This window comes from Cricetulus griseus, chromosome X (assembly GCF_003668045.3).
Source record: "Cricetulus griseus strain 17A/GY chromosome X, alternate assembly CriGri-PICRH-1.0, whole genome shotgun sequence".
NCBI lineage: Eukaryota > Metazoa > Chordata > Mammalia > Rodentia > Cricetidae > Cricetulus > Cricetulus griseus.
The window spans coordinates 3386323-3411951 of record NC_048604.1 but is presented as its reverse complement, the minus strand read 5'-3'; the positions used below and the strand labels follow the sequence as shown (position 1 = coordinate 3411951).

Genomic DNA, 25629 nt, shown 5'->3' with positions numbered 1-25629 from the left:
GTTACAACAGAAACAAGCTTGTTTTCCCCCAATACCCTGTTTATACACACAGAAAACTAGAACTATCAGCGAGGAATCACATCCTCAATGGAACATTGACACTCTTGATTTTTGATGTGTATGGCAGGAAGGAACATTTAAATCAACAAACACATGTATCCTTGTCTGAAAATCGGGAAATGACTTTATAGTTAAGTGCACAATATCTGTACTGTCTAAGAGGCCAGGGATTATAACAAAAAACAGCCAATTTCCTTCAGAATGTTCAAAGAACAGAGTTCCAAGGAGAGGCAGGATTTATCTCTGCCCCTCCTTTTTTAATAAAACAACCTTTTTATTTTACACAACAATTCCAGCTTCCCCTCCCTCCTCTCCTCCCGCTCCCCCACCTTCCCTCCACCTCAAACCCCATTTACTACTTAGAGAGGGTGAGGCCTCCCTTAAACAGTAGCAACCTTGTCATTGAGGATTTCCCAGACATTCTATCTAATTCCTGGTTTGATGGTCTCATCTCCTCTATTCTCCCTCTTAAAGACCAGAAAAATGGGGCTTCCAAAACCTAGCTGGGAGTGGAAAAATATGCATGGGCCTGACCCAAGGAAGTCAAGACTTCTTCTGTACACCTAGGCAGACTGCAGCAAAGATTACTATAGATTCATTCCAGTTTTATGGCTTCTGACATCACTACCTAAAAAAGATACTATGGATATAAACAGTGAAGACTATTTAGAAATTCCTCATTTAATACAGAAATATAAAAAGGATGTTTTGGAAAACTTCATCAGCATTGTATGTATGTGTGACAGGGTGGTTTTTGCATTTCATAATATTTCATAAAATCAGATGAGACCTGTCTTTTTATTTACAGAAAAAAGATAACTGAAAATTCATTAATGCTCTCAGGAAATCGTCTCTATAGTTTGCAATGGTTTCCACTACAGAGTAGCATGGCCTAGGAACCACAAAAAGTACAGCTTACAGTTCCAGAGGCCAGAAGTCCAGGATCTTATTCTCAGGAAAGTTGTTACTTCAGAGGTTTCACTTTGATTTGTAGATGGATGTTTTGTTCTTCTGTCTTAGAATACATTTGTGTCCTAATCTCTTTTCATTTTCTCTTCTTTCTGCCTCCATCCCATCCCATCCCTCCCTCCCTCCCTCCCTCCCTCCCTCCCTCCCTCCCTCCCTCCTCCCTCCCTTCCTCCCTCTCCCCTTTCTTCAGTACTGGAGATGTAACTCAGGGTTTGTGCATTTTTTCTAAGTGTTCTGTTACAGAATTACATTCCCCCTGTAACTTAATTACCTTTCTCCAAGGATAGTCATAGTCTATGGTTCTTGTGGCTACAACTTCAGTATTTGAATTTTGCAACATATTCAGCTCATAATGTGGTCTATCTATGAACCTCCTATTATTTGTTGGAACACATGTATTAGATGAACCTTCCTTTGTCCCTCAGGTCTGAGATGTGGAAAACAACAAAGACATGCAGGAAAACATATACTTTCCTGTTCATTCAGATCTGTCATTCGTTTTCTGAGTGTGCGTTTGAACTATGCCAAAGGTATTCACACTGAGCTCTAAAACAAATCAGCTACATGTGTTTAATAATTCCATAGTATTGTGGAAAATACATAATGGCATATATGGCAGTACAACAGTTCTCAAGTTTTTCATTGTGCTTTAGGTTTCCAAGACTCAGAAAAACATATTCAGGTCACTGGAACAAGGAAAATGTGATTACTTTCTGGACTTATTGTGGCGCTTAAACGGAGGCTCAAAAATAATGTCATTGAAGAATGAAACAACTTGAGGGACAAAGATATTAATAATGTTATTGAGTAAAGAGTGTATCATCACAAGCTAGGTCCAGTCAAAGCCTTTTCCTAGACTAATTCTCAGACTGTGGTGATATCTTTCTTGAACAAATAAATCCTGTCTGGCGGTCAGAGAATGGAGCTTGCCACTAGATAACTATAGAGGTCTGGAGGTCTGTACAGACAGACAGGAAGTGAGGTAGCTGGGAAGAAACTGCCACTAGCTAACAATAGAGGACTCGAGGTCTGTACAGACAGACAGGAAGTGACATAGCTGGGAAGTAACAGTATATAAGCATGGACAAACGGGAACTCACTCTCTTCTCTGTGGAGATGCTTAGGAGGTAAGGTGTTCTGTGGCTTGCTCCTCCTCTTCAATCTCTCAGCATTTCTCTTTATATCTGACTCTGGCCTTTTATTATCTAGACTAATTAAGGACTCCATTGACATCAGACAAAGTAGCTTTTTTACAAGGATTTTAGAGGTTTCACAACTGATATTATTTTCCATGTTCTCATAGACATTTACACCCTCCAAGAAATAGTCACTCAAAATCAAATATTGTAAGAGGAGAGTGGCAGACCATTTGTGTGAATTGTAAGATTTATGAGGAATAGGAAAAAATAAACATGCTTAAGATCTAGGGATATTTGGAATTACCACACCATCCTGCTTCAGCTATCCAAGAAGAGTCAAAATGGAGATGCCTGTTAATCTTTTTTTAATTGTTTTTATTAGTTCAAATTAGGAACAAGCTTGTTTCACAGGTCAATCCCTTCTCCCTCACCCTCCTCTCCCCCCACCCCTCCCACCTACCCCCGGGCTACCACCCACCCCATCCACCCTCCACTTCCCAGGCAGGGTAGGGCCCTCAACCGGGGCTCCACAAAGTCCACCACATCAATCTGGGCTGGGCCTGGGCCCTTCCCCATGTGTCCAGGACAAGAATGCATCCCTCCATGTAGGATGGGCTCTCAAAGTCCCATGTTACACCAGGGAAAAATACTAATCCAGTACCAGGGGCCCCATAGAGTGCAGAGGCCTCCTTATTGACATCCATGTTCAGGGGTCTGGATGAGACCTGTACTGGCCTCCTAGACAGCAGTCTGGGGTTCATGTGCTCCGTCTTGTTCAGGTCAGCTGTTTCTGTGGGTTTCACCACAATGGTACCGACTCTTTTGGTCTTCATTCCTGCCTCTCTGCAACTAAGTTCAAGAGTTCAGTTCAGTGAGTATCTGTGGATGTCTACCTCTGCATTCATCAGCCACTGGATGAGGGCTCTAGGATGGCATAAAAAGTAGTCATCAGTCACATTATAGGGGAAGGGCATTTAGGTTATCCTCTCCACCATTGCCTGGATTGTCAGTTCGTGTCAACCTTGTAGATATCTGGAAATCTTCATCGTGTCAGATCACTCCTTGGACCTATAATGGCTCCCTCTAATATGGTATCTCTCATCCTGCTCTCCTCTATTCTTCTTCCTACTCAATATCTCTGCTCCTCCATTTCCTCCTCTCCCCTCCTTTTCTCCTGCTCTCATTCTGGCAGCTCCCTGTCCCCTACCCTCATGCTCCCAATTAGCTCAGGAGTTCTTGCCCCTTCCCATTCCAGGGGTCCATGAATTTTTCCCTTAGAGTCCTTCTTGTTTCGTAGTTTCTTTGGTGAAGAGTATTGTAGGCTGGTAATCCTTTGTTTATGTCTAAAATTCACATGCAAGTGAGTACATACCATGTGAGTACATACCATGTTTGCTTTTACAAACAATGCTGCTATGAACATGGTTGAACATATGTCCTTGTTGTATAAACATGCATTCAGGAAGCGGTCTCCTGTGCCAATTTATTCAAGGGTAATTCCCACTTTCTCTTCTAGAAGATTCAGTGTGGCTGGATTTATGGTGAGATCTTTGATCCATTTGCACTTAAGTTTTGTGCATGGTGACAGATATGGATCTACCTGCAATTTTCTGCATGTCCGAATCCAATTGTGCCAGCATCATTTGTGGAAGATGCTATCTTTCTTCCATTGTATAGATTTAGCATCTTTGTCAAAAATAAGGTGTTCATAGGTGTGTGGGTTAATATCAGGGTTTTCAATTCAATTCCTTGGTCTATCTGTCTATTTTTGTGCCAATACCAAGCTGTTTTCAGAACTATGGCTCTAAAATAGAGTTTGAAGTCAGGGATGGTGATGCCTCCAGATGATCCTTTATTGTACAGAGTTGTTTTGGGTATCCTGGGTTTTTTGTTTTGCTATATAAAGTTGAGTATTGTTCTTTGAAGGTCTGTGAAGAACTGTGTTGGGATTTTGATTGGGAATGCATTGAATCTGTAGATTACTTTTGGCAAGATTGCCATTTTTATTATGTTGATTCTACCTATCCAAGAGCATGGGAGATCTTTCCATTTTCTGGTATCTTCTTTAACTTCTTTCTTTCAAGACTCAAAGTTCTTACTGTACAGGTCTTTCACTTTTTTGGTTAGTGTTACCCCAACATATTTTATGTTGTTTGTGGCAATTGTAAAGGGTGATGTTTCTTTGATTTCATTCTCCACCAATGTGTCATCCATATATAGTAGGGCTATAGATTTTTTTTTGAGTTAATCTCGTATCCTGCCACTTTGCTGAAGGTGTCTATTAGCTGTAGGAGTTCCCTGGTAGAGTTTTTCAGGTCACTTATGTAGACTATCATATCATCTGCAAAAAGTGAGAGTTTGAATTCTTCCTTTCTGATTTGTATTCCCTTGATCTCCTTTTGTTGTTTTATTGCTCTAGCTAGAACTTCAAGGACAATATTGAAGAGGTACCGAGAGAGTGGACAGCCTTGTCTTGTCCCTGATTTTAGAGGAACTAAATGAGTTTCTCTCCATTTCTGGTAGAATTCTGCAGTGAAGCCATCTAGCCCTGGGCTTTTTATTGGCTGGGAGTCTTTTGATGACTGCTTCTATTTTAGCAGTTATAAGTCGATTTAAACTGCTTATCTGTTCTTGTTTTAATTTTGAGAAGTGATATCTATCCAGAAAATTGTCCATTTCCTTTCGATTTTCGAATTTTGTGGAGTACAGGTTTTCAAAGTATGACCTGGTGATTCTCTGGATTTCCTCAGTGTCCTTTGTTATATCTCCTTTTTGTTTCTGGTTTTGTTAATTAGCATTCTCTTTATCTCTGCCTTTTGGTTAGCTTGGATAAAGTTTTGTCTATCTTGTTGATCTTCTCAAAGATCCAACTCTTTGTTTCATTGATTTTTTGTACTGTTTTCCTAGTTTCTACTTTATTAATTTCAGCACTCAATTTGATTAATCTTGGCATCTACTTTTCTGTGTTGAGTTTGTTTCTTTTTGCTCTAAAGTGTTCAGTTGTTCTGTCAATTCTCTTAGTGACTTTAATCCAGTTTCTTCATGTGGGCACTTAGTGCTATGAACTTTCCTCTTAGCACTGCTTTCAGAGTGTCCCATAAGTTTGGGTATGTTGTCTCTACATTCTCATTAAATTCTAGGATGTCTTTAATTTCTTTTTTATTCCTTTTTCAACCCAGGAATGGTGCAATTGGGTATTATTAAATTTCCACGAGTTTGTAGGTTTTCTGCAATTTGTATTGCTATTGAATTCTAACTTTGAATCATGGTGATCTGATAAGATACAGGGGGTTATTTCAATTCTTTTGTATCTATGGAGGTTTGCTTTGTGGCCAACTATGTGGTCAATTTTAGAGAAGGTGCCATGTGGCCCTGAGAAGAAGGTATATTCTTTTGTGTTTGGATGGAAGGTTCTATAGATATCTGTTAAACCCAGTTGGGTCATAACTTCTGTTAGATCTTTTGTTTCTTTGTTAAGATTCTGTCTGGTGGTCCTGTCTAATGGTGAAAGCAGGGTGTTGAAGTCTCCTACTATAAGTTTGTGTGGTTTTATGTGTGGTTTGATCTTTAGTAATGTTTCTTTTACAAATGTGGGTGTCTTCGTATTTGGGGCATAGATGTTCAGGATTGAGACTTCATCTTGATGGACTTTTTCTGTGATGAGTATGAAATGCCCTTCTTCATCGCTTTTGATTGATTTTAGTTTGAAGTCTAATTTGTTAGATATTAGGGTTGCTACACCAGCTTCTTTCTTGGGCCCATTTGATTGGAAAGTATTTTCCCAACCCTTTACTCTGAGGTAACGCCTGTCTTTGAAGTTGAGGTGTGTTTCTTGTATACAGCCAAAGGATGGATTCTGTCTTCGTATCCATTCTGGTAGCCTGTATCTTTTATGGGCAGGTTAAGACCATTGACATTTAGGGATATTAATGTCCATTGATTGTTGGTTCTTGTTTGTTTTGATTTATTGTTGGTAGTGTCATTGTGTGTGGATTTTGCCTTCCTGTTTCTTTTCATGTTTGTTAAAGTTGTATTATCTATTGCCTATGTTTTTGTGAGTGTAGTTATCTTCGTTGTGTTGGAGTTTTTCCTCCAGAACTTTCTGTAGTGCTGGATTTGTGGAAATGTATCATTTAAATCTGGTTTTGTCATAGAATATCTTGTATTCTCCATCTATAGTGTTTTAAAGTTTTGCTCAGTAAAGTAGTCTGGGTTGGCATCCATGCTCCCTTAGTGTTTGTAGGATATCTATCCAGGACCTTCTGACTTTCAAAGTTTCCATTGAGAAGTCATAGGGTGTAATTTGGATTGGTATGCCTTTATATGTTACTTGGCCTTTTTCCTTTGCTGCTCTTAATATTTTCTCTTTATTCTGTAACTTTGGTGTTTTGATTATTATGTGTCGAGGGGACTTATTTTTGTGATCTAGTCTGTTTGATGTTCTGTAAGCTTCTTGTACTTTCATAGGCATATCCTTCTGTATGTTTTCTTTATTGTGTCTATTTTAGCTTTCATGCCTTGAACTGTTTCAAGTGCTTCCTTCACTTGTTTGGTTATTTTTTTCTTCGCTTTCTTTAGATTCTTTAAGAGATCTGTTTATTTCTTGAAGTTTTTGGTTTGTCTTTTCCTCCATTTCACGTAAATTTTGCTCATTTTTTCTTCTATTTCTTTAAGGGATTTTCTTGTTTCCTCTTTAAAGGTCTCTATCATCTCCCTAAGGTAATTTTTGCGGTCCCTCTCTTCTTCATCCTCTGTGTTGGGCTTTTCAGATCTTGCTGGTGTGGAGTCCCTAGATTCTGGTGGTGTCATATTGGTTTTTCTGTTGTTGAGTGTGTTCTTACTCTGTCTTCTTCCCATCCCTGATGGGGGAAGTACTTCTGTGTATGTTTATCTTATTGATTGTTTAATTAATTTCTGCTTCGCCAATGAAACAGCAAGTTAGGAAGGACTAGGAGTCAAAGAGGATTCTGGGAAATGTAGTAGAGAAGTGGTGATCCAGGCAGGAAGTGACATAGCAAGGAGACTCACATTAAAGAAGGAGAAACAGGAGGCGTCCCTTTTTCTCGTTTGCTTCCTCCAGCGGCAGGATATGAGCCACCAGCAAGGAGGGATGCCAATAAGGTGTCTGATAAGATAAGTCTTATAACATATGTAGATTTATGATAATTAAGACTGAGCTAGCAGATGAGAATCCTAGTCATTGGCCAAGCAGCTTTGAACCTAATACAAGTCTTTCTGTGTATTAATTTGGGCCTAACTCGGGCGGGCGGCTGGCATAAAGCACACATATGGCAGTAGGGCTCGGCGGCTTTTGGCCGAAAGATTTATTGTAACACATCCCTTCTTCCAGTGAGTACAGGTGGGGTCTCTCCCTCTCTCAGGTGGCAGGTTGCTGGCTCAACCTCTGGCAGCAGCCAGATAGCATAAGGCTGTTGGTGGACAAGGGTGAGGTGTGTTTGGACTCAGGGTGGGCCTTCACGGTCTGGGTAGGTCCACTCTTGTCGGGGTGGGGGTGTTCAGGCAGAAGCAAGCAGCGGTTAATGGGGAGTGATTGGGGGGTGCAGAACAGCGCCCAGACTCACTAGAGACTCAGGCACCCGCTGCAGGACAGAGGGCAGATTGTAGACAGGGGTGAGGTTTGTCCAGACTCAGGGTGGGCCTTTGCCTGTTCATCTTTGTCTATCTCACCTTAAAATGTTTAGAGACAAGGTAGCATAACTAGAGTTTTTATGTCTGACTAAATTTCTAATTGCTTTTTGATAATAGACTTCTGTACAATAAGTAATATTGTGTTTGAAAGAAAATAAGCTTCATTATCTTTCTGTGGGGTCATCTGGAAAGAAAGAGTGAAACTAAAAGCATACTGATGGTCCCTATAGGTAGGCTTCATGCTCTTAATGTATGAACTGCAGAAGGCTAGTCTGGTATCTTAAATCATTGCCACAGGTTTGCCTCATTTCTTATGTTTTTAGTTTTCAACAAAATTTTATTTTTGTTATTTAAAAGGTACACACTTGAGTTACTGCTAGATGTTAGAACTTATGTATAAATGAAAAAAATCAGAGTAAGGAACTGGGTAGACCTCTGTATATTGAAAATTCAGTGAAAGATTTATTGGAGGACTGAATCATAAATGATACAAGGAAGTGTGTTATATGAATTCTAGGGAAAGACCATCCCTGGCATGGGAAACTAGAAGTTCAAGTACCCTGAGTAAGGGTACAGCTCCTGTCAAAGAAATATAGAATGGAGAACATAATGATTGGACTTGATGATAGTTTACAACAAATGAATTAGACGTGTTGAAGGATCAGAGAGAGAGAGACAGGCAGATCAGGTAAGGTCTCTGTGTTAGTTTTTGGGAGAAACAGAAATGACCACAAATACACACACAAACACACAGAGGGAGACACATTTGTTAATGTTTTGTGGAGATTTAAAAATCCAATAGTCTTGCTTAAGCAAGCTAACGACTGAGAAAATTCAATGGTGTAGTTTTAGTCTAAACTGAAGACTTTGGAAGCAGTGAAGCAAATCTTGAACAAATCTGAAGGCTGAAATGTAAAGAAACTAATTTCTGATGGCAGAAGATAGATGTATTTGCCCAAGAAGAAATAGAAAGAATTCAATAGTCTTCTGACCAAATTTTTGGCTAGTGTGGGACCTCTGTGGATTGGTTACTGCTTATCTATGTTAGAGTTTACTAAGTGTATAAATACAAATATTAATCTTCAGAAACACTTTCACACATACTCAACACATTAGTTACTTTTTTGATGCTATGATAAAAGACTATATCCAAGACAAATTAATAGAAAAGGGAACGTTTTTATCTTATAGTTTCAGAGGAATAATGCATTATGATGTGGAAGCCATAAAGAAAGTGCCAGGAGAAGGACAGTGACTGGTCACATTTCATCAGCACAGGAAGCAGAGAGAGAGAAAACAGGAGGTAGGGTGAGACTATAAACTGTCAATGCTCATCTCCTCTACTCCTAAAGGTTCAATAGCCTTCCCAAACAGCACCAGAAACTGGGACTTAAGTGGTCAAATAAATGAAGCTATTAAGGACATTTATCATTTAAAACACCACAATCAGAAACAATTACTTATCAGCTATCTAGGCATGCACTGCCCAATCTAGTTGAAACAGCCTTCATATTCCACTATCATTATAAGGAATTTTGCTGCTCTTTTAATGGTCATTTAGGAGACTGTTGCAGTCATTCAGATAAGAGTCCACAGTGACTGGACTGAATATTAAATAGGCCAATAAGGGGGCTATTGTTAACTTTGATTCAGTAACAATTGTGAATGATTTTAATAAGCTTCTGTGATACTTTTCTCTCTTTATAAAAAGGTGTTGTAAATCAGAAGAAAATCCCAATAGTCCTATACTTCTTAATATATTTTTTTGTAAATAAAATCACTTTCTTCTAGTTATCACACAGATTGTTTAAGGAAGCTATGCAAATACTTGGCCAGTCTCAAATTATGCATCCCAGTGAGCTTCCACAGCTAGAATGGCTATTCTGAATTCATGGAAGATTGCTTAATGTTTTTCACTTTCACTATCAGCTAATTTTTTATTCACATATCCACCAGAAGAAATGAAAAGTGCAAACATAGTTGACAATAGAAAAAACAACTTTATATACTCTTGATTTATGTCTTTAAAAATTCAAAACCTGAGATTGAATGCTGAAATTTTGTTAGATGCCTCATTCTGAAAAGCACGTTAAAGTGAATTTGACTTACACATTCTTGCTTTGAGCTTAATTACCATATGACATACTTACCTCCTAAAATATAGCTTAGTTTTATCTACAGGAGAACTGATAGGGAGATAAACTACAGGCAGAGAAGTAAAATGATTTGATACATAATTCCAATTGTAATGGTGTAAACTGAGGGAGACTATACCTTCAAAAAGTTCAACATGTGTTTCAATTAAAGGACTTAAGACTTAGAAAAAATGTCATAAAACAAGCAAGAAAGCAGACCAGTATGTACTGATTTATTTTATATATTGATTTGGTCCCATTTCAAGAAGACACAAGAGACGAAAACATTAAGTGAGAGCCTAATTGAGGGAAGAGTTTTCATCAATAGTTCACAGGAGTTGCTTTCATGAACATAAATTTTGGAGAAGGCTGGAAAGCCTTAGTAAACTCAACAGTACAATACTCTACAAAAATGAAAAAGATGAAGTAGAGAGGTTATCTTCCTGTGTCATAGTATGAAGAATTCTGATGACCTGCACTCCCCAATGAAAGTGGTGAAAACTATTAAAATAGTTATGTAAGAATCAATTATAGCAATTACAACATAAATATCAGTTCCCACCACCCACATTGGAGCTCACAACCCTAGTGTCCTCTTCTGGCTTCTCTAAATACACACACACACACACACACACACACACACACACACACACACACACACACACACACACGAAGGATAAATCTTTTAAAAAAGAATCAGGAGATAGTTTAGTCAATAAGAATACTGCTTGTTCTTCCATAGGGCCTAGGTTTGATTCCCAGCAACCATATTGCAGCTCATAACCAACCATGTGTTAATCCAATTCCAGACATGCATACAAAACACTCACACATGTACAGTAAAATAAATAGAAAGAATGAAGTTGAATTACATAACCCCTCCAGTGTGTATATCTGCAAGTATGTGTGATTTTATTTGTTCATCTCTCTACTTGCACAATTAGGTTGTATATGAGTTTTGGCTCCTAAGATTATATAGCATTGTGATGAATATATATATATATATATATATATATATATATATATATATATATATAATTTCTTTCAAAGAATGAGTTTCTTTTGAATTTCTGAATTACTAAGAGATGTACTTTATAATTTTTATTACATTGATTTATTATTCATTTGGTATGTGTTGTGTGTGTACATGCTTTTGTGTCATTTGGAGGTTAGAGGACACTTTTGGAGGATGTATTCTTTCTTTTTACTGTGTGGACTCAGAGAATCAAAGGTTGCGTGGACAGGTTTGATGACAAATATCATTACTTCCTGAGGCATCTCTCTGGCTTCATTTTGTACGTTTTCAAAATTTTCAGGACTGTTGTCCTTTAAGACTGTGCCAATTTATGTTCATATCACAGTGTGTAAAAGTTCTTTTTACTTACATCTTTACTAATATTGGATAAATATTCACTTTTAAAAAGTCCTACATCCAACAGAAGGCTGATTTACAAAATATAAAATGAACTCAAGAAGATAGCCACCAAAACACCAAACAATCAATTAAAAAATAGGGGTGCAGAACTAAATAGAGAATTCTCAATAGAGGAATCTAAAATGGCTGAAAGACACTTGAGAAAGTGCTCAACATCCTTAGCCATCAGGGAAATGCAGCTCAAAACAACTCTGAGATACCATCTTACACTGGCCAGAATGGCTAAAATCAAAAACACCAATAACAGTCTATTATGGAGAGTATGTGGAGAAAGAGGAACACTCCACCATTGCTGATGGGAGTGCAAACTTGTACCACCACTTTGGAAATCAGTATGATAGTTTTTCAGGAAAATTGGAATCAGTCTACCTCAAGATCCAGCAATTCTGATCTTGGGCATATACCTAAATAATGCACATTTATACAACAAGGACATATGTTCAATGGTTAAGTTGAAGTAAATAAGGCTGGAAATATAGCTCAGTTTATAGATTCCTTGCCTAGCACATAAAAGCCCTGTGCTCCACACCTAGCACCACAAACAACTAGTCATAATAGCTTTATGCCAGTAATCCCAGTTCCCAACGTGTAGAGGCAGTTTAAGGTCATTTTAGCTTTACTGTAAGTTAAGGTCCAGTCTGAACTACATGAGACCTTGTATGAAAAATAAACAACAGAATAATTGTTTATGAATGGTTGAATGTAGTGTGTGTGTGTGTGTGTGTGTGTGTGTGTGTGTGTGTGTGTGTGTGTAAAATTAAAGCACTTTCAGTAATGATATGAAATGTAAAATAACTAAATAACTAATAAGATTTAAAATGCAAATGTCTGTGTTACATTTCCTTAGTTGTGACCACATACTAGAGAGAACAACTTAAATGGAATTTGTTTTGGCTCAGTGTCAAGGTTTTGAGTCTATGGTTGCTTGAATTTCTGTTACTGACTATGCAGTAGGGGAAGAGGTAGATAGAAAAGGAGGGAAGGGAGAAGAGAGAAGAGGCAGAAGGTAGAAGATAAGAGAAGAAGATAGAAAAGATGGGGATGGGGAGAGGGAAGGAGAGAGGGAGAAAAACAAGAAAGAGAGAACAAGGGACAGAATGAGAGAGAACAGCACAAGCAGGGAAGCAGGGACTTGGTATAGCCTTCATTGTCACATCCCCAATAACATATTTTAACTAAGCCTCACCTCCAAAAGTCAGACACCTTCTCCCAATATAGTGCTGCCATCTAGAAACCAAATGTTTGTGGAGACCATTTCGTATTGATATCATAACAGCAAGGTCAGACCATAACACTCATACATGTATACACAACTCTTTGTATATTTAAAGAGGCATGTCTAATATATAAAGGATATATAAAGGAAATGTGAGAGTAAAAATGCAAAACCACATCACAAAATCATTACTTAAAATTATTCATTTGAAGTATGTTTGTGGTATAAAGAATTATTAGAAATAAGTCATATTAATACTAACATGTTAAGTATACCACAAAGTTGAAGTTTTCAAACTTAAAAATTTAATAACATAATGTAAAGTATGAACATGTAAGTTACAAAATATTCAAACTCAACATAGTTAAAGAAATACCCAAGATACAAATCCACTATTATGCTGAGTTTTTCTGAATATCAGTGAGTAATTAAGAGGACAAAATTAGTAAATATCTGAGAGATTTTGATAACACAAATGATTAACTACATTTAATGGGTATGTGTAAAACTCTACTCAACTGGAATACAATTAACACTGTTTTCAAATGTTTTTGGAAAACAATGCCATTTGCATGCTGAAACAAGAACAGGGATCCCAATGTGTGATGTGAAAGCAGTTCTAATTTTTTGCATTGTCCCATCTCTTGTCACTGACAAGAGGGGATGTGAGAAAAGAATCTTATCAAGTTTTGGGTTCAGTTTGAGCTGTTTACACGGGAATATTATCATAAAACAGTTACAAGAGAAGTACACTTAAGAAAGGCAATCTCTGGTATTAGGAAAGGCATCAAGTGGAACAAAACACCATTTTTTGCAATCATAACTGAACCCAACAGCAATAAGATGAAGTTTTTCTGAGCAATAGGATGGTCACCAAAACAAATATATCAACAAATGGTCAAAAATTTCACTTAACCACATATATTTTCTGAATATTTGAAACCAAATTAGAAATCAAATAATGAATAGTTCAACAAGAAAATATAAAATCAGTTGGCAATTGATACAAATAGTTGAGAAATTCTCAAAAAAATAAAAATTTACTAAACTGTGGTAAAATTGAAATGTTGCAACATAGAATGAAACTAAAGAACAAAGATATGATAACACTTAATATTTATAGTAAACAATAACAATATTATAGCATTTAATATTTATAACAAGAGACATGTCACTTAATCTTATTTTTAATTTGTTGAAAAAAGCCAAAGCAATTCAAGAAAGTAAATAAAAGATAATACAATAAATCAATGAAATTAAAATGAGAAAACAAATAGATAATACTAAAGAAACTGAGTTTGTTTCTTTTAAAAGCTCAATTAAATTTATATAAAGTTTAGATAAAAATAATCAAATGTTGGCCACTTATTTGGGAACTCTTGAATTTCTTTTTCTTGCTTTAAAAATATTTACCTTGCATCTATTTCATTTTTTATCAAAATATCACTGAGGGCAAGATTATTCATAATTTGGATAGAAAAGCAGAGGTTCAGGAATGAACTAAGGAATTATTTGTTGTTGTTGTTGCCTCTGACTCTTTTTTTTTTTTTTTTTTTGGTTTTTCGAGACAGGTTTTCTCTGTGTAGCTTTGGAACCTATCCTGGCACTCGCCCTGGAGACCAGGCTGGTCTCGAACTCACAGAGATCCATCTGCCTCTGCCTCCTGAGTGCTGGGATTAAAGGCATGCTCCACCAACGCCTGGCTACCTCTGACTCTTTTTGCCTGCGCTTGGGACCCTTTTCTTCCCACTGGGTTGCCTCCTCCATCCTTGGTATAAGGATATGTGCCTAGTCTTATTGTAACTTGTTATGCCATATTTGGTTGATAACCCTAGAAGTCATGCTATTTTCTGAAGGGAGCTGAAGGAGGAGTGGATATGTGGGAGGGACAGGTGGGGGGAGCTGTCTGGGAGGAGAGGAAGGAGGGAAGATTGTGGTCAGCATGTATTTTATGAGAGAAGAATTATTATATCAGCCTGAGAAGTTTTACAAAGAGGTGTCACTGAGAAGTGATGGATGTAGAACAGAGTTCAAAATGTAGGAGAGTATATATACAGAGAAAAGTATGCATGGCACAGGAGTTTTCTTAAAGAGTTAAGCATATGATGTTAACCATATAGTGAATAAATATTATTTCCTATTAATGTTCAGTTATTTGAAAGTATGGAACATCCAGAAAATCATTTACAAACACAGAAAATGCACATCAAAATAACAATAACACAAAAAATAAGAAACATATTTTATTTCACAAGGAGAAAATTTTGGATAAATATAAAATGATGTACCAACCCATATTTTAATAGGAGAACAAGGAAAATAATAATTATTCCATTTTAAAGAGGTAAGTTTTGTGCATGCAATTTATATAAGAAAATTCATGGAGACATTTCTGGATCAAATAATTTGGTGAAATACAGGGATTCATGGGTTTTAGAAAAAACCTAGGTGTAAAATTAATTGCTTACTAAAAGGATATATATTTTATGAAGGAAAATTTAATATGGTAATGACAAATTTCCTGAGGCACAAAATAGCATGGAGCTAAATCAATATTAATAAAATTTGAAGATGGTTGGTTTCAGAAAGTGAATGTGAGATGAGCACATAACATTGGTAGCACAAAAGAATGCTCAGCAGAATTAAAATTTGTAGTTCTTTTATGATGATAGCTTTATGAAAGAGAACCATTTATCAAGATATCAGTGTATAATAATATATGAAGGAAATTGCTGATTGTTCTTATGAAAATATACAATTATATGGAAATCAAAGAAAGTTTAAAAGTACACTTTAGGGATTAGTTGAAATTAATGGCATTAATGGCTGGTTGTGGAGGTATATTATTTAAGATTTATTAATGCTGGTCTGAGGATTCAGAAAGCAAAGTCAGCCCCAAGCCATAGAAGCCAGGCACACACCTTTAATCCCAACAGCCAGAAGCTAGGAGGTGATGGCACACACCTTTAATCCTAGGACTCAGGATTAAGAGGTAGACAGATCTCTGTGAGTCCAAGGCCACCCAGATCTACACAAGAGTGATCAAGTCCTAAAGTGAAACAGCTCACACAAAGGTGATCTCAGCACTTACATGGGATCACACGCCTTTAATCCCATCATTAGCGAGGCATAAAAGATAGGAGCAGGAACTTCAGTAGTCAGTATCAGGCATTCATTCTCCAGCCACATTGATGACAGAAAGACATTGAAATCTCAGGATTCTCCAGCCACATTGAGGAGAGGCTTCATTCTGAGCTTTGGTGGAGCCAGGGTCTCCTTTCAGTCTGAGGTAGAGACCTAGTGCCCAGCTGCTTTGCTTTTCTGATCTTCATCTTGAAGCTTGAACCCCAATGCCAGTCTCTGGGTCTTTTATTTTTCTTGTTCCAGTTCAGAAAATCCCTTTGCCATGTATGCTACAACCATATGTTTCAGTGATTAAGATGTGGATATGTTTGGGAGGTAACCAAAGAGTTCAGTTCCCTAATTCAAAATGTGGAGCTTTCCAAACACCTGAGTCTTCAGACTTCCTGAAGAAACCCCACAGTTCACTTAACCATTCTCAGTCCCTTCATTGTTTCCAAGGAAATTATCATTGATCCTATCATTGGAGGATGCTTCTTCTTCAAGACAAATACTATTTTAGAGATATAGATGCTATTAAGGGAATAGTGCATGGTGCTTCCTTCACTGTATACCACGTAACTCCATCAGCTTAACAAGAATATCCATGGCATCTCTAGTGAGCTTCCTTCAACTATGCAAACGTCAGTACTTTGAAACAACCCTCTATCCTAGACAAGTAGCTGTCTAGGATAAACCAGAAACCATAACCACAGGATGTCTGTCTCCACTCAGAAGCCACAGGAAGCATTCTGAAGCAGAGACACAAATGGAGCGATTTTTCAAAGCATGTCCAGTCCATAGTCAACCTGTTTGTTTTCATTTTGTCCTCCATTTTTAAAATTAAATTAGAAACAAGATTGTTTTACATGTCAATCCCAGTTCCCTCTCCCTCCCCTTCTCCCGTGCCCCCCACTAACACCCTACCTATCCCATACCCTTTCTGCTCCCCAGTGAGAGTGAGGCCTTCCATTGGGAGTTCTTCAGAGTCTGTCACATCCTTTGGGATAGGGCCTAGGCCCTCCCCTGTGTGTGTAGGCTAAGGGAGTATCCCTCTATGTGAAATGGGCTCCCAAAGTCCATTCCTATGATAGGAATATGTACTGATCTACTGCAAGAAGCCCCATGGATTTCCCAGGCCTCATCACTGACACCCACATTCATGGGGTTTGGATCAGTTCCATGCTGGTTTCCCAGTGATCAGTCTGGGGGCCAAGAGCTCCCCCTTGTTCAGGTCAGCTGTTTCTGTGGGTTTCACCAGCCTGGTCTTATGTACTTTGCTCATCACTTCTCTGCAACTGGATTCCAGTTCAGTTCAGTGATTATCTTTGGGTGTCTGCTTCTACTTCTATATGCTGCTGGATGAAGGCTCTAGGATGGCATATAAGTCAGTCATCAATCTCATTATCAGGGGCAGGCATTTAAGGTAGCCTCTCTGTTGCTTAGATTGTTAGTTGGTGTCATCTTTGTAGATCTCTGGACATTTCCCTAGTACCTGATTTCTCTTTAAACCTATACTGGCTCCTTCTCTGATGGTATCTCTTATTTTTCTGTCCTCTATTCTTCCCCCTACACAACCTTCCTGCTCCTTTATGTCCTCCTCACCCCTCCTCTTCTTCCCTTCTCATTCTTCTAGCTCCCTCTCCCCTCCCCTATAGTAGTAAATTACCAATACGGAGTCAGGTAGAAATATAAGGGTATTTAATAGGGAAAAGCCTTACTTACAGAGCGAACCAGCCAGCCGGTGGTAGTCTGTACAGCAAGAAGCAAAGAGAAAACCGAAACCGAAAACGCAGTCCCCCTACTCACTCTGACCACGCCCTCACAAGCCCTCAGGTACTCCTGTAGCCAGCCCCTAAGAAGGCGTGGCTACAGCTTCCCCTACACTCCCCCATCCTCCCAATTTGCTCAGGAGATCTTGTCCCTTTCCCCTTCTCCAAGGGACCATGTATGTCTCTCTTAGGGTCCTCCTTGTTGCCTAACTTCTCTAGTGGTGTGCACTGTAGGCTGGTAATTCATTGCATAGTCAACCCTTTCAGCAGAGGTGAAATGATTAGTCCCAGGCATCCTGCATTCAGTGCCCCAGTATCATGCAGCTGACCAATTTACTTGTCACTGCTTATTGTGGTATCCTTAGCATGACTTGGTTGTCAATTATCACTTGCCAAGTCACTCTCTGGCTCCATGTGTCTCCAATGAACATGGTAATTAATCGCCAGTCTATAGTAGGACCCAGGATATCTTCCAGGCCTTACTTACTGAGAAGAATCCTATGAGTCACTAGAGACATGCTGCTTATTCAGGATTATGCATGGCTACATCTATCATATAGGTAGGAGAAATTCCTGAAAGAGGTTGAGTGTCTGGAATGCCTTTGGTCCATTCATCCAACAGGTCTTCCACAGAACTCATTACAGGAATGATGCTTAGAATTCTGAGCTTTATCCTTGTGCCCTGTACCCACTTCATTTTTTCCTCTATTCTGTTCCCATTTTACTAGACTCTGGACACATGGCTGAGTTGTAGAGAGCCCGGGGATTCATTATATTGGATTTACCACATGATTTCTATCTGGATCCTTTCAATGCTCTTCACTTATTGATGTCTTCCTGTCTATTCTTTAGCCCCAGTTCTTGGATATTGTTTTTATAGAATCTATGATCCACAAAGAAAAGAGGGAAATGTTCTATTGAGATTTTGGCATTGAAAAGCATCTGTCCATATTATATATTCTTATTACAAAGGATGTATATTTACACAATAATTCATGTTAATAGATGTTTATTTCAGTCTAACAATCAAATGGCAAGTGGGGAACAACCTCTTTGTCTGCTTAGATGACAATGGCTGGATTAATTAATTATGTCACACAAATACTTTAGAATTCCAGAACATGGCAACAAAATTAAGATAGACCTACAAATGCTATTGTGGGAAAATGTTCATCTATTTTATTAAGTGTCTAAGGCAAGTTGAAGATCAATAAGTACATCATTGCCCATCTATATTAAAAAAACATATTTTCATAGTAAAACTTGTATGAAAATTATAGAAATAAGCTCTAAACTAATAAATATCAGATTAACCATTGTGATCTTAGAGGAAGGGACTGAAATATTAAAGTGAGAATTATAACATATTTATATTCTTAAGCTGTTTTACAACTAGAATAAAACGACTACTTTTTGCAACTAAAATGTTTAAGTAAGTCTAACTGAAAAATGATTAGTTGTGTATCAGGTGAAGTAACTACTAACAGATGAACACCAATTGGAATTTGAAGCGTCAACACAAGAAAATATTCTTTGAGAACATACATTCATGGGACTGACATGCTTTCTTCTACACTATGGAAGCATCTAAGGACCTCTTCTCTCAAATGCACAGACAGCCAGGTGGCTTTCATCTTGAGGTTCCATCATGTGAACATGGGGCTGCCATACCTGCTGTTGAGAGGACAGTGAATAAATGTCAAGTCAAACTACTCCCAAATGCCTGTGTATGACAAACATATCATGATAAGGAAAAGTCCCATGCCTCCTCATAACAATGTGTATCATGGTGTTACCTTATTCCCAGATAAGAAATATGAAGATATACATGGAACTGGAATCCTCACACAAGCTGTTACATCATAAATATTCTTCCAAAAGCAACTGATACAGTTTGTGAGGCAACAACAGTGTCTCCTGACACTGTTTCTGACCAGACTTGCCTTGACTTTTTATAAATTCTGTAACAGCTGTTTTTTATTTTAATTTTTTGTTTGTGTTTTGAAACAGGATCTCATATATGCAAGGCTGTGTGGCTAACCTTGTACTTCTGATCCTTCTGCCTGTACTTCTTTTTTAAGTAATTAATTAAATACTTGGGACATTTTATTTGTATTTGACTCTAGGGTATGAAAATAAATTGTATTCAAACTGTCTATTTGTGCATAAATAGTATGTCAAATTTTGTGAAAATTTAAAGAATTGATACCTATATATCACATAATATGAAGTGTTTCTATCTTTGTTCAATTATAATCTGTTGTACTTCATACAATTTAAATAAAACATGGAGATTAAAAACTGGCTGAATTTCTTTCATGACGGACTAGCTGAAAAGACATACATTATGAATAACACAACTCCATTTCTCCTGTAACACAGAACATGTCAGTGAAAGGAAATTGAACTGATTGTGATCAAATATGGTGAATGTAGCAACTGCAAAATATTGTTTAGCAATGGCTAAATGTTATCATGCATGTTTCTAACATTGTTCATATACAACTTTTCAAAATTTTCTTTGTAGCAAATAATACTTAGAGCTGTGTGTTAGTATCTGATTTTTTCTTTATTCTCCTCTCATACTTTGCATCCTGACCACAGTTTTCCATCCCTCTACTCCAAGTGCCTCCACCCACCTTTCTCTCTCCCAAATCCATTACTCTTTCATTTCCCTTCAAAAAAGAACAGGGCTCCCAGGAATTTCCAACAAAAATGGCCTAACAAGTTACAATAAGACTAGGCACAAACCCTTATATGAAGCCTGGATGATGGAACTCAGTAGTAGAAAAAGGGTCCCAAGTGCAGAAAAAGGATATAGAGACAGCTCCTACTCCCACTGTTGGGAGTCCCTCAAGAACACCAAAATATACAACAAAGGGCTGGAATTGCAAGTATGTACTACCATGCCTGAATTTGAGCAGATATTTTTAAGTCTTACATTATCCACATCATTTGAAGGCATCATAGGAAAGATAACAGAAAATGCCCATCTTTTTCAGTCAATGGCAGTTTTCTGTAGCACACTCTGAAATTTTACCCATCCTAGGGGAGGCTGAGAATTTTCTCCTTCAGATGATTCTTCACCTGTGAGTCTCACTATGCTCCACATGACCTTTCTTACTTGAACACCTGAATGGGTGCATTAGTCACACTGACAGGCAGTAATTTCCCATGGGGGAGTCTCTAGACAGGACACAATGAAAGCATGATAAAATATGTTTTCTTTCCAATTTGGAGCTAACATGTCTACAAAGGAATCATTTTTTACCTCAAAAGAGGATGGTAGTGTCTTTAGGAACTTAGGTTCATTAGACAGTTGCTGTACATCTTTCACTTGAGGGGGCATTCAGGCCTGATCATGTGAAGAGGCATGTCCATCTTCTTATACACCCAGTTACCAGCTGCTAATGTGACACTCAGTAAAACCCTATTGCAACCATACAAATTCTCAATCAAAGTCTACTTCTGGATCACCGAGATGCAGAATGGGTAGGCTTTGGGGTAGAGAAGACCAGGTACATAAAATCACAGGCTGGACAAGGTTTATAAAATTACATCTCTGATCAGGGGCCATAGCTTTCCAGGGATAAAGGTGAGTTATGAAAGAGACACGAGACTTCTGCAGGAATCAACAATATTCCAGAGTCCCATGGAGGGTAAAGTATCCTTTCTAGTTTCCAAAGGAGACAGAAAGGAGGTCAGACAAAAGGGCAGGGTGCAGAATTGGAAGGACAGGCACAAAGCATGAACAAGGGATTCTCTTTCCTTTAAACAATGCCTTTACTCTGTGGAAAGTGTGCCTTGTTCATGAAAGATGCATGCTGTCCACTTTTTATCTTGAAAATCCTAACTATTACTGATATCTTGAGGTTGTTTGAGAAGGATTAGGTGGTGGTATTTACATTTTAGCAATTTTTGTGAGTACCTTTGAAAAATTTGTAGCATCTGTATTCCTTATATGTCAGATTCTTTCCCACCCCCAAGTGCTAAAAAGCACAGCCTGTATCTCAAGGGCCAGGGTATAATGGTGCTCATTCCTTATCCAATAGGCAGCTAATTTCAGGTGTGCTTATACAGGGCTAATGGATACTTGGCAGTGACCCTCAGCTCCTGCTCAGAAACTTCCTGGTGACCTCTGTTGGGAGTGCAGACCCAGGGGAAAGGAGTCTCCTGCTTCCAGATACCAGAATAATGTGAGGTGACACCAGCAGGTCAGTTTCCATACCCTTTGATGCCCACGTGACTGAGGGCATGAAAATGTTGCTGCTGTCTCCATGAAATGGCAAGGAGGACCCAATGGTGTAGAAGCCAAGGCCCTGAGAACACAGCCCAAGGTTAGAAAGCTTAGCACACAGACTCCGGGATCAAATTTAAGATGTTTGTTTACCACCTCGAGATCTATTTTTATTTAGTAAGAACAAAACTTGGTTCATTTTGGAAAAAAATTCTGAATTTTCTGTCTTCTATGGCCTGTGACTTTATGAAGTTGTTTTGTTTTTGAACAGCACACAGAATATACAAGTGTTTTCTGAGTTTTCTTCTTCTTCTTCTTCTTCTTCTTCTTCTTCTTCTTCTTCTTCTTCTTCTTCTTCTTCCTCCTCCTCCTCCTCCTCCTCCTCCTCCTCCTCCTCCTCCTCCTCCTCCTCCTCCTTCCTCCTCCTCTTCCTCCTCCTCCTCCTCCTCCTCCTCTTGGTCCTCCCACTCATCATCTTCTCCCTCTTCCTCCTCCTCCTCCTCCCCTTCCTCTGCAGTGGACTGACTTAGGGATATGGCAGAGAGGGCAGCTTTCAGGATGGAATAGCAGGTGTCATACATTGACATCATATAGCCATACCTGAGGTACCGTGAGGAGCTACTGGGCACATGCCCCGTAGCTAAAGGAGGGACTGTAGCATTATCCGATGTGCCCTCTCCACATGGGACACTTGTCTGCTGAGGTGGACAGTTGTCTGGGACACTTTCAGGGATGTTGCTCTGATTGTATGTACTAGAAAGCCGGGTGGAAAGGTTGCCTGCTGGTGTCTGGTTGTTGGGCCCCCGCTGCTGGGACTTCATGCCATCGTGCTCTCTCTTTTGGAACCTTGGAGAACGTCTGGTAGGTAAAAGCTTCACCTTCTTTGGGCCCGGCCCTTATTCAACCGCACTTTTTTTGCCTTGCTCACCCATTTCTTCCTCCTAATAATCTTCAGGAGGTCTGGTTTGTCTCTCTGAAAGTTGAAGGTTCTGTAGACCTGAAACAAAATGGACTAGGTAAGCCAATTGGTAATACAGCTACAGCGACCCCACCGAATTACACTGGTCATTTTTGAGGTGGAGAAAATGACTGAAGTGGCTGGGGAGAGGGGTTATGTGATGACAAAGGACCCCAGTAAAGAGAAATGATTCATAGGTGAAGGTGGTGACTATATATGTGACACTAACTAGCTTCTCGGGGACTGTCTGCCTCCCTGCAGACATCTAAGGGGCAGCGCGGAGTCGAAGTCTCTTACCTTCACCAATCAGTAAACAACATCCCTGCTAAATGAGGAGCTTAAAGCACTTTACTCCTGGGGTGTGCAGATAGGAAGATGATCTCATCAGCACAAGTAGGAGACAAAGAACAACTTTGTACTTTACCATCATTTTTCTGTTCATTCTAAACTGGAGTGCAGAATCCTTTGGGCAAATCTTACTGAACCCATACGGGTAGAGCTGGCGAATGAAACGCTCCAGGATTTTCGTTTCAAAAATCTTCCATGCAGCTCTGCAGTGAAGGACCTCTCTCTGAAACATGTCTACCTTAATCATGATGCTGTCTCTGTTGTCACTCCAGTTCAAAGACTGGAAGGCCTCATTGTGTACCATGGTCCAGAGCTTCCTGGGGAAGGGCAGTAGAAAGAGGTTGGTGTTACCTTCCTCATTGGCTGTATGTTGGCTCTGTTCTTCAGGTTCCAGGCTCTCTTGGACAGCTTGACCTTGTGTCCCGACTTGGTCACCTTGCCTCACCAAACTGTCTCTTGTATACACCTGTGACTCGGAAGAATTATATTTTGTCTCTTTTTCTGGCTCTTGCCCAACAGGTAGGACCAGCTTGGTGGCAGAGTCCATGCCTACACTCTGACTGGACATCAGAAATATTCTGGACTGCAGACCACTAAACATGCCTCAAGATAGTCCAAACTGCCTTTGCTTCCACTAGAGATGCCCAACAAATAGTGGCCACTGAGTTCTAGAGTTTACTGGGGGACAACTGTTGTGGAATAATCTTTTTGTACACTGTGAAGATGTGTCACTCTGATAAGCTGAATGACCAATAGCTCAAATAGCTAGGCAGGATTTCCAGGCTTGGAAGAAGGCACAGTTGCAAGGAGATGCAGATCAAGCAAGATGGGAAGTACAGAGATGAGGTAATAAAGGCATGAGGCCAAAGTAAATTAATAGAAAGGTGTTTAATTTAAAAGAGCTAGTTAGAATCAAGCCTCAGCTAAGGCCGAGCTTTTATGATTAATACAATTAATTTTATGATTAATACATGGAGATGTCTTTTTTTGTGTGTGAGCTGGTGGCCCAAAGAAAAGCCCAACTGTACATATGGCACCCAATGTCCAGATATAATTCTTTTGCTGAAAAGAGTGAACAAATTAGTTCCAGTTTCTAGAAAAGGATTCTTCTGTGTGTCTACAAGCACATTCTGTTAAGGATTATTATTGTATCAGCTAAGAAACAGAATCCTTTTTTTCTCCCACTTCTAAATGGAGGACAGTTGTTACCTCTTTCTATATGCTTTATTAAAGTATCTGTTCTCAGTTCAAGCTTGGGTATCATAAAGATTAATTGTGACACATAGGTCCCTAGGTGACTGTTCTTTCATTATAATGTGGCCTAGTCTCCCTTGATACTTTCACACTAACTCCCCCACATCTTCTCACATTGGTTTCTTCAAATTGTTTCTTCTGGTTTCTTGGATCTACTCAGATAAATCCAAATAAAGAATGTGATTGTCTCCAGAGTATGGTTGTTCACAAGCATGGAAATACATGTGTGGTTCCACTTCATCCTCAGTGGTAATGTGACTCCAAACCCTGTTATGTTACTGACTGGTCACATCCTCAGCTGTGCTTTGAATTTACATGTGGGGTTCTGCTTGCAACTCAGTGTCAGTCTTTTGTGGATGATAAGGAAATGCCAGTAGTTTCCACTTCTTCCTGACAGAGTTCATTTTCATGGCCCAAGACATGCTCATTTTTTGATACCTGGTTTTCAAATGCTCTGTTATAATCAAAGCTCCTACTTGTTTAGCAAGATGTAACTAAATCAATTGAAACCTGATGGCCATTAGTGTGCATTTGTTGATTAGAAGAGTCATGGGGTTAGGAGGCTTCATGGGATCCTTAAGAGGCTCTTCTCATTCTCTACTTAAATAATTGCCTGGAGTTGGACTTTTTGGTAGAGTATCTGTCTGTTTATAGCCCAAGGGGATTCTTCAGTTGTGTGATTGTTTTTTTTGTGTCCAAAGCTCTGGGTAACACTCTTCTTTGCTTTAGCCCTTTGGGGGCCCATCCATGACGTGAACGATGTTTCAAGGGTATGCCTATTCCTTGGTTGTTCATGGTACTGCCCATGAGTGTAGCTGCCTTTGAGTCATCTATGGTTCTATAGTGACCTCAATAAATTCATCAGTTCAAATACTTGGGCAAGTGGAGTTATTCCTTTGGTCTATCAGTGTCTTCTATATCTGTGGTGAAAAATACTTTCTTCTCGTCATTTTGGAAAAAAGTCATGTGACACAAGGTGTAAAGCAGTGATTGACAGAATAAAAGATGACTTAAAGGCATGGACAGTCTCTCTTCCCTGGAATGGAATGGTGTGTCTCTTTTATGTTAATAGTTGTGTGGCCTCTGTTATAGATTATAAGTTATGCAATTGACTTTGAGCTAATATTTGAAGTTACCCAAGGAAGAATACAGTAGGAAATAGACATTTAAAGTTAGGAACATAAGGGGAAATAGACAGAAGAGCCCTTCATATGAAACAAATGCCTATGTGACAAGATTTACATGAAACCACAGTTCCTAGGTACACAGAAAAACTTAATGCTGTACTTGGGAGCCTCTGGAAGACTTTACAGCCTGAACGATGGTTTACTAGAAGT

General features: G+C 38.8%; 1 protein-coding gene across 1 annotated transcript; it reads right to left on the bottom strand.

Annotated features, from left to right (window-relative positions):
* Positions 1 to 21904: 21904 nt before the first annotated feature.
* On the bottom strand, positions 21905 to 22567 carry LOC113837606 (histone H3.v1-like). The gene is given in 2 exon segments (XM_027432225.2): positions 21905 to 22148; positions 22150 to 22567. Coding segments are annotated over 2 exon segments (576 nt in total). The 5' UTR covers positions 22554 to 22567; the 3' UTR covers positions 21905 to 21976.
* Positions 22568 to 25629: the final 3062 nt, after the last annotated feature.